General features: G+C 51.1%; 1 protein-coding gene across 3 annotated transcripts in view; it reads left to right on the top strand.

The window, feature by feature from the left end:
* The window catches only part of FYN (FYN proto-oncogene, Src family tyrosine kinase), a 39,941-nt gene that overhangs the window by 20,129 nt on the left and 7,178 nt on the right, over positions 1 to 12,634 (top strand). For all 3 annotated transcript variants that reach the window (XM_010008383.1, XM_010008384.1, XM_010008382.1), the window contains 3 exons: positions 1,311 to 1,387; positions 1,475 to 1,628; positions 10,131 to 10,262. In XM_010008383.1, the coding sequence (XP_010006685.1) occupies positions 1,311 to 1,387; positions 1,475 to 1,628; positions 10,131 to 10,262 (363 nt within the window). The remainder of the gene's footprint in view (positions 1 to 1,310; positions 1,388 to 1,474; positions 1,629 to 10,130; positions 10,263 to 12,634) is intronic.

Here is a 12,634-nt window from a genome sequence, read left to right as displayed (position 1 = left end):
ATACAGTGCTTTGCCTCCTCTCTGCCCTCTCCTTTCCCCTTCTCCCTTTGCTTTGTCTTTAAAGCTACTGAACTGGTAACGGTGCAGTAAGATGAGAAAAGGAAAACTTTCTGCTCCGTCAGATCTCCAGCGGGGGTGCTGAGAGCAGGGCAGAAAAATGTGCTTGTTTTGGAAAAGCAGAGGAACCAAATAGGAAACATAAGTTCTCACAGGGAAGTTTCATTGCACGTCGGGGGATACATTCTGAAATTCTGAGTGCATTTTTTTTTCAGTCTGTTTGGAGCTGGTTTTTATTTTCCTGGCAGGTGCCTGCCCACCTCCCTCCTCGGAGGCGTCCAAGCCCTGAGTAACTCACACTTTAATCATATGTCTCAGCAACAAGCATGTGCTTTTTCCTCTTTAAAAAAGAGACCTCTCAGAACCCTTCAGAAGTGCGTGGTTTGTTTTGGCTCACTTTACTAGTTTTTACTGTAACATTTTACATCTTTGGATCTGAGCTCCAGGCTGACGAGTTATCAGGGGAGAAACGCCTCATCATCTGTCTTCTCCCCTTATTTATTAAACCAATTCACTGACCTTATTTAAAGGAGACTCTCACACTTGCCTGCTTAAATACAAGATAGGGAAGGGAGCTCTCTCATCCTTGCTGTTTCCAAAAGCTACAGGGAAACTCCCTGTTTTCCCTTGCACTGCGTCCTTGCTGCTTTTGCTAAAATTGCTTTCATTTGATCTCTGCTTGGTCTCCTCTGGTTTTTGCATAGTGGTCTTTTAAAATTAATGGTTCATGCTACGTTTAGTTACGGGTTACCTAGAGAAGGAGCACTACCAGTTTCCAAGGAAAATTAGTCTTTGTTAACGCCAGCCCCTTTGGGTTTACCAGGCTCCAGGCTGACCTTTCATTTGGAGCAGGTTGAGCTGGGATCTGATTTTTTCCATAGCTTGTGTGGCTTGGAACTGAGCTGATGCTTTGCTGCTAACTGAGGCCTTTAGAGAGCAGCAGGTATATAGTTTCAAAGAGCACTGGAGAATTTAAGGAAGATCAGCTTTCTGAGTTATGGTCAGGAAAATGAAAAACAATGCTGGTTCTTTCCCTTGCAACTGGTTTTGGACTAGTGACCCTCTTCTGCAGGCCAACCTGAAAGAAGAGTCTAACAGGAGAATTCCAAAGTACTGTGGGGGTTTCTTTGAGGCTGTCCACTGGATCTCCTGATGCTGCTTGCCTTCAGTGCTGCCCCTACTGCTGTGCCTCCACCCTGATGAACAGCCCTTGTGTCCCTAACATCTCTGTCATGTCAACTTTGCCTTGGCAGGGAGCTTGCTAGATTTCTTGAAAGACGGAGAAGGAAGAGCTTTGAAGCTTCCCAATTTGGTGGACATGGCAGCCCAGGTCTGTCTTTTTTTGAGCCCGTGGGTGTTTTTATAGCCTGTGTGTGTGTCTGAGTTGGTTCTCCAGTGCCCAGCTGTGTTCCTGCAGGTGGCAGCCGGGATGGCCTACATCGAGAGGATGAACTACATCCACAGGGACCTGCGCTCCGCGAACATCCTGGTGGGGAACGGCCTCATATGCAAGATTGCTGACTTTGGCTTGGCAAGGCTGATTGAAGACAATGAATATACAGCCAGACAAGGTAGATACGGGGCCCTCAGGGTGGTCCTTGTGGCAGGGGAACGGCGGGATGTGGCTGTGAGCAGCTGGCTCTGACACGCGCTGCTGACTCCTGGCCCAGGCTTCACTGCTGAGTGTGTCCTCAAGTGAGAGGCTGCTCTAGTTGCCATCCCTTTAAAACTGGCCAAAATGAAACAAAGGTGATGAGTGAGAGCACAGGGGGGTGAACTGATAGTGCAGACAAGCTCCTCATGGTGCCATAACAAAGAGGATGCTTTACTTAACCAGCCTTGGAAGCCTGGACAGGGGAATTCAGAAAACCTGACCTAAACGATTTATTCCACAGAGCGCCTTCCAGTATTTACTAACCACTGTCAACATTGCTGTGCTATTCTTATGTGCTTTTCTTATTTCAGACAGGTGAAAGAATTGTGTCTCTGTGCAGTGGAGCTGTCTGTCTGAGCACCACTATGTTTTCTTTGGGAACTTGAGAAGCTCCATGAATAGGAAAAGCCTTTTCCAGGGCCGTGCAGGTTGCTGGGCACCGCTGGGCTCTGATCCCCTACACAAATCTATCAAAGAGATGTGTGTGTTTCAGACTGAGCCACCACACAGGCTCTTTGTAGTTAGTTGTTCTTCCCAAGCCATGCTCAGCTGTCAGATGTGGGTCCCAGCCTGCAGAGCCACAGCTGTCCTCCCTGTCTGTGGCAGCCGCTGGCAGCGATTGCCCAACCCTGTCAGTAAATGCCACGAGTGGCAGTGCCTGAGCCAGGAGTGCCCCATTCCACCCTCCTGTAGGTCACCAGGAAGCACAGGCCCTCTGAGTGCTGCTCACCTGCATTCACCCCTTCCTGGGTGGCCACATCTGGAATGTTGTGTCCAGTCCTGGGCCCCTCAGTTCCAGAAGGACAGGGAACTGCTGGGAAGAGCCCAGGGCAGAGCCACAGAGATGCTGGAGGGAGGGGAACATCTCCCTGCTGAGGAAAGGCTGAGGGAGCTGGGTCTGTTGGGCTTGGAGAAGAGGAGACTGAGGGGCCACCTCATCCATGGGCACAAATCTGTTCAGGGCAGTGTCAGGAGGGCAGAGCCAGGCTTTGTGCAGTGATGTCCAGTGACAGGACAAGGGGCAGTGGGTGCAAACTGGAGCACAGGAGGTTCCATGTGAATCTCAGGAAGAACTGCTTTGCTGTGAGAGTGACAGAGCCCTGGGCCAGGCTGCCCAGAGAGGCTGTGGAGGCTCCTTCTCTGGAGACATTCCAGCCCCCCTGGCCACGTTCCTGTGTGATGTGCTCTGGGTGCCCCTGCTCTGGCAGGGGGGCTGGGCTGGGGGAGCTTTCCAGGTCCCTTCCAACCCCTGAGATTCGGTGATTCTGTTGGGAGCTTTTTTCTCTTGACCAGGAGTCCCTGTTTCAGCCTGGATTTTCCCTTTTATTCTTAGGAAAGCTGACCTCTTTCTGTAGCTTCCAAGTGTTGACAGAAGGAGCCAGAGAGTTTCCAGCATGCCTTCTCTTGGCCTGGAAGCAGCAGCTCTCATGTGGACCATGGGCTGCCTGTCCCCTGAAAGCTGCCTGCTTCATACTCAGGCCTGGTTATGTCTTAGAGACCCTGGGGAGGGTCTGTAAGAACCCGTGGTGGGTGCTAGTGTGGAGAGTTAACCACTATTCACGTCAGCCCGAGGGTGGGAATTGCTCAGTGCTAGAAAAAAATAGCCTGGTGTCATTCTCTCCAGAGTAATGAGAGTGTCTGCAGGCTCTGGTGGACAGAGAACTGCCTGCCTGCCCTTCCCCTGGGTAAACAGGGAAGAGTTTTCCTTGAACAAGGCAGCCAGATCCAATCTACTAAATGGCTTTGAAACAGTGTCCTATACTATCTCCATTTTTGTCTGTTTTACTGTCACATCTTTTGTTCCCTTTGGAAACCACCCAACATATATTTTGACATGATTAATCATTTGTTTTAATAGACAAGTGTGTGACCTACTTGGGGCCAGATCTCTTCAGGCTCCTGATCCCTAGGAAATCCTCTGATGAGCTGTTTGCTTCCTGGTTTAAATCTCTCAGAATTGTTTTGCCCTCTTCATGTGGTTAAAAGCTGTGAAGCCCTGCCTGCCTGCTGTTGAGGAGAGGCTTACATTGTAAAAGTCAATAAATATCACCTGATTTGGGGTGGAAAAGCTTTAGGCTAAGAAAAGCATCATGTCAAGGACTGGCAGGGAGAGTGGTCATGGGTATCTCCTACCCATCTTCCATGGCAGAAATCACTTGTATTCTGGAAAAAGTGGCTGGGAAGGGACAAGTAGTTTGGCTTTTAACCTGCATTGCTGATGATCTGGAGATCTGAGTCATGTTTGCCTGGCTTCATCTTGTGGTGTAAATATGGAGAAGTCATCCATCCCTCCCATACTTGAGAGCAGGGGACAAAACTTCCTTCCCCTGACCTCAGGGCCAGGCTTAAATCTTTCAGAGCAGCAGAATTCCTTAAAAGGGAGACCCAGAGAGCTGTAATCACAGCCATCTTGTGGGAAGGCTTTCCTGCTTTCACTGATGGTTTTTTGATCCTTTCTTAAGTGGCAGCTTGTTCCAGGGAGGGCTGCATTTTTGGAACGAGCGGCACCCTCTCCATTTACATTTCGTTGCAATTAACCTGCCTTCCAAGCCAGTTGGGCAGCCCGGGTGAGCTGGCAAGGACCTTTCATTTATTGAGGAAGAAAGATGGTTTTTAATGCACCCCTGGAGTTTTTCTCCGAGAGAGATTCAGTCCCGGTTTGTTTAGTTAAACTTCACTCTGAGCACTGCTTGGTGGAGACCACAGTATCAGAAGGAAATGGTTGCCTCTGCTTGTTTCCCATGACCTATTACTTCATCCTCCAAGGGGATGCATCTGGGGACTGCTCTGTTTATCTGGCTGCCTGCTGCTGCAGTGGGAATTCTGACCCGGGAGGAGAGCCCGGCCAGCAGCAGGAGGGGGGCAGAGACTGCAGCAGCAGAAGGGAAATGTTTTGCCTTAAAAAATCTGAAGCCTCTCTCCTCAGCAGTCATCCTTCTCTTGGCTTTAGTGTGTTAGTACAGAGCTCATTGTCAGCGTGGGGAAGAGGTGGTTTTCTCCAGCCTTGCTTGATCTCCAGCTCCCTTCCCCCACTGTCACTTTTGTCTCCAATTAAATACTTTGAAAGGAAACAGATGGGGATGCTTTGAGCCCCAGCGGGCTGGAGTGCAGGATTCCTGAACCTGGATGGGTATTACTCAGCCTGGTGGTAACTTTTTGGTTGGAACAAAGGGGGCCTGGCTGCTCCTGACTGATGGGAGGTGAACAGAAAGCGGTTTGTTGCCTGCGCTGCCATTTCTCAGCAGTCGTCAGGAAGGAAAGAAATGGCCATGCCACTAATGATTTAAAGTGTGTGACTAGCAGCTATACCCTGCCATGAAATATGACAAAAAAAAAAAAAAAAAAAAAGGTCTTGGCTTGTAATGAGCATTTGGCTCCTCTTGCTGTTAGAGGAAGTGAGTAATCAAAAGGGGAAATCCATGTCCAAGCGACGCCCGTTGGGAAGGCTGCCCTGCTGCGCTGGGCTGCACCCCTGGGCCTTGCTGCTCCTGGATGCTGCTGCTGCAGCATCTCCCCCAGCCCAGCGTGCCAGGCAGCCCCAGCCCTGCCTCCTTCCAGCCACGGTGGTGCTTGTGCCAGCCCTGTGAGGCAGGACTGGGAAACTCCTGGTGCCCTGTGGGGCTGAGAGAAACTTCACCTCCAGGATGGGATGTCCCAGGCAGGCAGCTCTGCTGCCCTTGCACTGAGCTGGGCTGCAGCTCCATGGAGCCCTGGCCAAGCACATGGCATTTCTGTGGAGAGTTGCTGGGGAAGGGTTGTTACTATTCTGGGCAGCAGCAGCTGATACAAATTTAAAATTGCCTTAATAATAATAATTTTTTTTAAAAAATGAAAAAGGCAGAGTTATTTTCCAGGCCGTGTTTCTGCTGCACACAGTGGCAGAACTTGCAGCAGGGCTGCTCCAAGCACACATGAAACAATAAGGATCTTTCTGATGCCTTCCAGGCAAGTCAGAGCTATTTTTGGAGCTCTAGGACGTGTTTATAAACTCCCAGATAATTTTTGCCTCCTTAACGCTTAGAAAGATCCCCTTCCTGCCCTGCTACAGAGCAAGTGATGCTTCTTATTTTGGTTTCCTAGAAATGAGCAGGGACTTTTTCACCCTTCCAGGCTTTCCCTAGTCCTTCTGTAGAGACTTGGTTCCCAGCTCATCAGATCTCTCTGGTTTGTGACCGAGTGTCCCGTGGGCTGGAACCTTCAGGGCTTTGTTCTTGCTCTTTATCTGCCATCTGCTCTGGGAGAAGGGGCACAGCCAGGTCAAGAGGAAGGCAGGCAGAGGGTGAGAGGGGTGTTCAGACCTGCAGTTCTGCCCCTCGCCCCCCACTTCCAGGGGAGGGATCAGCCTCCAGGGCCTGCCTCTGACTGCTGATGTTGCCAGGCCTGTCACTTGGTGCGGGCTCTCCCAGCACACCCAGTGCAGTCGCTCAGTCCCTCCCGCACACCCAGGGCTGACTCCTTTCCTCTTACGTGCTTTGGTTTTACCTTCTGTGACTTTCCCTTTCCAGACCCAGCAGCAGTTCAGTCCTACACCACCTCCTCTGGTCACTAACCTGAGAGTTCCCCCATTTTCTGGGTCTGGGAGCCCGGGGTGCTGCGTTGGGTTTGGGCTGCAGCTCTGAGGGGCAGCAGCTTTGCGGCGTTTCCGGAAACAGGATCATTATCAAGCTGGCGGTGGCTCTGGGGCACGAGTTTCTGAGGTTTCTGCTTCATAGAGATTTAGATCTGACCAAAAAAAAACAACAAAGCTCTGAGGGATTTCTGCTGGCCTCAGAAGAAGCCATGCTGAGAGCTGAACGCCAAGGTCACCCCATTATCCCAGCTCCCTGCGCTCCGTCTCGTCACGCGACCTGCCTGTAGCCAGTGAAGGATTAAAGCAGGGCCACTGATGGGTTTTTCCCAGGGAAATCCTCCTGGGAGATAGATAACCTGTGTGAACGCCTGGGCAGAGGTCCCAGGAGCTTCACAGAAATCCTCAAGAGGCATGAGGCAGCTGCCCTGGCAGGGAACTGTGTGAGCAGCTTTGGCTCGAGGAGGTTGCAAGAAGCAGAGACCAAAAAAGGCTTCTCCGGGCTGAAAGGTTCCCAAAAAGGGACAGAGGTAAAAGCTCCAGATCAGTTCCTTGCCGTGGGGCACAGACAGGCTATCCTGACCTGATGAATGCCATGCGTTCTGTTCCAGAAAAATAAAAGAGATAAATCCCCCCCCCAGTGATGTAAAATCTGCCCTCCAAGTGGGAGAGGCTCCCTGTCAGCTGGGGCTGCTCTGCTGTGTTAACGTGCTTGTCAGTAACAGGCATCTTATCTGATGATCTGGTGCTGTAATTTGTCTGCAGCACAAAGTCAGCTTGTTTAATAAGCTGCTGAGGCCTGGGCAGAGGGAAGGGCTGGGGTTGTTTAATTGGTGTGTTGGGAAGAGGGTAAGTGCAGGGACTGTGTGTCGGTCAGGAGCCCGGGCAGGGGCAGAGGGGAGGCTTCAGAGCTCAGCACAGGGGGGTTCTGTGCTTGCACACTGCCTGTGCCTCCAGGGACAGACATCAGGTGGGAGGCAGCACCTGAGGGGGGTCACACAGATCCATTCACACTGTCTGTGTGATCTCTGTGTTAGGGCAGTGCTGAGCAGGTGGCCAGCCTGGAGCATCCTCTCTGCTCTCTGCTTTCCCCTTAGTGATGGCTCTACCAGACTGGGTTGCCAGCTCTCTTGGACTATATAGACTCTGGCATATGTTGCATGGCCAGAAGAAGATGATCCTTGGGCTGGAGCAGCTCTGCTCTGGAGCCAGGCTGGGAGAGTTGGGGTGTTCAGCCTGGAGAAGAGAAGGCTCCAGGGAGACCTCAGAGCACCTTCCAGGGCCTGAAGGGGCTCCAGGAAAGCTGGGGAGGGGCTTGGGACAAGGGCAGGGAGGGAGGGAGAGGACAAGAGGGGATTAATTGTCCCCCATTCTCACCTACTCACCTTGCTTCTCATCTTCCCATGGTCCCTCGACACCACATACTTCCCTCCCAGTGCCACACCAGCAGTAGGTGAGGAAGGCAGAAATACCAGGGGAGTTGGACACAAAGGAGTCTGGAGAGATTTCTTTCCTCCAAAGATGAGTTGTAGGTGGTTGCTACCCTTGGATCTGAGTATGAAGCACAGGGGAATTAGGCCATGTTTGGCTCAGCTTCTCAGAAAAACACAACTGATTAAAGAAAAAAGGCAAGTTGAGTAAAATGCCTGCAACATGTGAGTGATCAAACCCTCCTGCTTGGCTGTGCCAACGTCCAGGCCCCTGGGCTGCTGGCCAGCCTGGAGCTATTCCTGCAGCTCCCATGGTGTGAGCACCATCTCAGCTGCAGAGATGAGCCCTGCTGTTCCCAGCTTGCCTGTTGGAGCCCATCTGAAGCCATGTCCACAAGTTTTCCAGGGGTCAGCAAGAGGTGTAGAGCCCCAGGGGCTGGGGGAGCTGGTTGCCAACCCCACGTGTTGGTGCTGCTGAAGGAGGGCCAGATTCCAGGACAGAGGCTGCAGACATCTCAGACATCTCAGACAAGGTGGTTTTTAAGAGAAGATGAGGTTCTGCAAATTTGGAGTCTTGTAAACTGAGGCTGGTCCCATGAGGATGTGTAAGGTCAGGGAGGTGGAGACCAAAGCCAAGCACCTGAATTTTAGCTCCTGCCTGCATAGCAACTAATGAAAACACAGAGGAGGCAGACTTTTCTGGAAGTGAACAGATATCCAAAATCCTCCAACTCCTGCAAACCTAACCTCTGATGTGTTGGCTCTTAACTAGATGCAAGTTTCTGACTTCAAGCATTAGGGATGTGAAACTTTGTCTGGCATATTTTAATTTAGCAGCACTTACTTGAGCAACTGCATTTGTCCCTAGAAAAATATACTTGCTTCTGAGTAATATCAGAACTCAGACTCTGCTCAGGGGTGTCCAGGGACAGGACAAGGGGCAATGGGCACAAACTGGAGCCCAGGAGGTTGAAGCTGGAGATGAGGAAACCCTTCTTGAGTGTGAGGGTCCCGGAGCCCTGGGCCAGGCTGCCCAGGGAGGCTGTGGAGTCTCCATCCCTGCAGACATTCCAGCCCCACCTGGCTGTGTTCCTGTGGGATCTGCTCTAGGGGATCCTGCTCTGGCAGGGGTTGGACTGGGTGATCTCCAGAGCTCCCTGCCAACCCCACCACTCTGTGGGTCTGTCTTAGGATCACTTACATGTAGTGCAGGAAAAATGTTAGCACACCTGATGTTTTACTGAGTAAGGAGATGAGAATTCCCATGTTTACTGTGAGTCCCATCAGAGCAGGGTGTAGAGCAGGAGACAGAGGGCATGGAGAGGGGAGGTGACAGCAGCACCAGGCCAGCAGGGAGCTGTAAAAAAGGGCCATAACTTCACTCCCTGAGAGTGATTTGTCCACGTTGTTAGAGTTTCCACACTCCTGAAAGCCAAGGGGGAACTTTTATGAGAGGGTGATGAGAACTCCAAGTCAGTCTCTTTCCAAATTTGGGAGTGTTTGTCCCCAGGGATCAGCAAGAAGCCACGCAGCTCCTTTGACTGCATCTTAACACAAGGCACCAGGGAAATGTCTGCATAGTTTTTCATATGTACTGTGAGTTGATTATTACCACAAGACTTTATTCTTTAAAAGTCATGCTGAAAATATTTTCCCTGAGAAAACAGTGAATTATTGGAAAAGCAAATAAATCAGTGTGTAAAGGCTTGTTATCTCACCATCCTTACCACAACTGGCTCCTGCAGGCTCTGATGATGGATGAGCACATTAGGGCTGCACGTATTGAAGGCACTACAGGCTTTTCAGTGCCAGGAGCTTAAAGTAACTGTCAAGTTATAAATCAGAGGCCAGGGCTGGGCCTTGACATCCCTGCACTCCCAGCAACTCGGATGACAGTGTTATTTTGAAGTCCTTGCATGTTTCTAATGAAATATTAGGTTTGTTTTTAATTTACGGTTTACCATGTTTGTTTTGCATTTTGCCCTGCTTGAGCAGGGGAACTGGGAGGTGCATTTCCCATAAATCTCACTTCTGTTCAGATGTGCTGTGTTTGACTTGCAAATATCTTGGGGAAAAGTTAATTTAAAGCATTTCGGGAGAAGGAATTTCTATTATATTTGGCTTATTGGTTTTTAAAAGTTTGTTGGTTGTTTTTTGGGGTTTTTTTTCTTTCTGTTACAGGACTTCAAACCTGAATTTAAGTGTCTTCACCTTCTCCTGGGGACAAACCCACCCCTTCCCTGCTAGGTCTTTCCTTCTGCCCTGCATCTTCCACCCTTCTGCCCTCTGACCATACTCCCTGGAGCTGTTAGTTCACTCTTGCCTGCAGCTCTGTCCACCTGCAGAGCACAAGGCTCACCTGCCAGCTGGCCCTCTGATGCTGTCTCTGTGCTGACCAAGACCCATTTTTTCCATTCCTTAGGTGCAAAGTTTCCCATTAAATGGACTGCACCAGAAGCAGCTTTGTATGGAAGGTTCACGATAAAGTCGGATGTGTGGTCCTTTGGGATCTTGCTGACAGAGCTGGTAACAAAAGGGAGAGTGCCATACCCAGGTAAGAAAACAGCCCCAGCCCTGCTTCCCCTGGGGAAAGGAGTGGGAAGGAACCAGATGCTTCAGCTGGAACGTTTTGTTTCTTTCCACTGGGCTCCAAGGGGGATGAGTGTCGTGCACAGCCTCTGTGTGTGCTTGAAGAGGGTCCCGACTCTGGGAGCTGCCTTTTGATGGTCAGGAGCAAAAATTACAGGAGGACAGGAGGTCAAACACACTCATTGCTACATTTTGTAGTTGTTCTCAATTCCATTCATACGCTTTCTAGCCAAATAATGAAAGCAATGTAGAATGACTGTGCTGTGGAGCAAATAGCTCTGCATAGCACTGTGCTCACTGTAAGATACCAACAGTATCCAGTCCCAGGGTGGCACTTCTCCACTCATGCTGTCTGTCGGGTTCTCTGCAGGCTTTGATGACTGTCTGAATCTCTGGTGTCACCAAATCTCTTTTTTATAAACTCTTAACACTTCAGTCCTTCCTTTTGAGGTGGCTGGAAAGGAAAGACGATAATTCTGTACCGCGCAGGCCAGAGCTCACGGCAGGGTCACAGTGGGGACAGATTCTCTGCAGGGGGGAACTGGAGGCCCCGTGACTCTTTCTTGAAACCCTGCCAAGAATCCGAGGGATTAAGGTTTGCAGGAGGGGTGATTGGATCTGCTTCCCCTTCTGTTGCCCCCCTGAAGACTGTAGGGTTCAGGTGAAGAGGAGGGGGTGAGGGGGGAGCAGTGCAGTGCGTGGAAAAGAACTGAATCCCTGCATTTCCTCATCAGCACAGACACTAACTAACAAGAGGGCATTTAGCTGCATCTTTATCCTGTTTATAGAAATAAGAATTCTCTAAATACTCACCAGCATGGCTGTGTGCACTGCAGCTGTTTTAATGGAAAGTGCCCTAAAGCAGTTTCAATTTTCCAATCATGTGCCATGATCAAGCTGTGCAATCCTTGCATCAGGCTGCACAGGAGAAGCATCAAGGTGGAGCTGAGTTTTCTGGTGGTACCTCGTGCCACTTCAGAAGGCTGAACTCGGCACAGCTCCCAGAGTTTTGCCAGGAATGTCTCAGGGGAGACCTGATCACTGCCTACACGTGTCTGAGGGTGGGTGCAGGAGGATGGAGCCAGACTCTGCTCAGCAGTGCCCAGGGACAGGGCGAGGGGCAACGGGCACCAGCTGGAACATGGGAAGTGCCCCTGAAAGGTGGGGAGAAACTTCTTGGCTGTGAGGGTGACAGAGCCCTGGGACAGGCTGCCCAGGGGGCTGTGGAGTCCCCTTCTCTGGAGAGATTCACCCCTGGATGCAGCCCTGTGGGATGTGCTCCAGGGGGTCCTGCTGGAGTGGGGTGGGACTGGATGATCCCTGGAGGTCCCTTCCAGCCAGGACAGGTCTGTGTCAATTCAGTGTTAAAGAGGAACATCTCGGTCTCTACCAGCAGAGTGGGTGCACAGGGCCCTTCTCTAGCCAGGGCAGAGTTAAGGTGACTTTTTTTCCCCTGAGCTGCATGTTGGTGGGGCAGAGATGCTCAGTGCCCAGCCCTCCCTCTTGTCATGTGCGTGAGCACAGGCACGTGGACACACACAGGGAAAACACTCTGTCAGGCACAAGTGACAGCCCAGCCCTGTGTTAATGCACCAGTTGGTAACTGAGCCCAGTGCTGGCCGTGGCAGCAGAGGCTGGCTGCACTTCCCAAGTGTGCCTTTCCCTCTCTGAAGCAGAGGGAACTGGACGTGCCTTGAAGTGCTGGCAGGATGTGACTTCTTGTCGGACCCCTGACAGCAATCTCAGGCATGGTCTGTGTCCTGAAGGTGTGGAAGTTTTATTATGTGGCAGTTTGAGCACATCCAAGGCAGCCACTCCCCTCTGCCAGCCCCGTCCTCTCCTTCCCCTCACCACAGAAACCCCTCATGTGCTGAGGTCCTCCTGGCTCACTGCCCCCCACCCCTGCCAGGAAGGCATCAAGTAGCTGGAAGCAGCTTGTTGGGTGTTGCATCCCTCAGGGCCAGCAGGTTTCTGGATGCTCAGGTTCTGCCTCAGTTCAGCTGCCCCTCCCTCCCACCGGGACTCCCACCCTGCTCATTAACCCTTCTCCTGGTCACCATCACACCTCTACGTCAGGTTTACCTATTTTAAATTTGAATTTCCAACGTCTTTAGAGATTTCAGTTTGGTCTCTTTCCCCAGACCCTGACTGGCAAAACTTTCATGGGCTTGAGGCAAGAGTGGTGGGGAACTGGGACCTCCTCAGAAGGTTTTGTCTTTGCATCTGGGTTCAAAAGAGGACTTGGACTTCCCAAAACTACAAAGACCTCCTGAGCTTCTCAGTAAAGACTATTTTCCCCTGACATAGAAAGAACCATCCAACTCCTGCTTCCTGCTG

This window comes from Chaetura pelagica, unplaced genomic scaffold (genome assembly GCF_000747805.2).
Source record: "Chaetura pelagica isolate M959 unplaced genomic scaffold, ChaPel_1.0 scaffold62, whole genome shotgun sequence".
Lineage (NCBI taxonomy): Eukaryota > Metazoa > Chordata > Aves > Apodiformes > Apodidae > Chaetura > Chaetura pelagica.
This window is presented reverse-complemented; position numbering and strand designations above follow the sequence as displayed.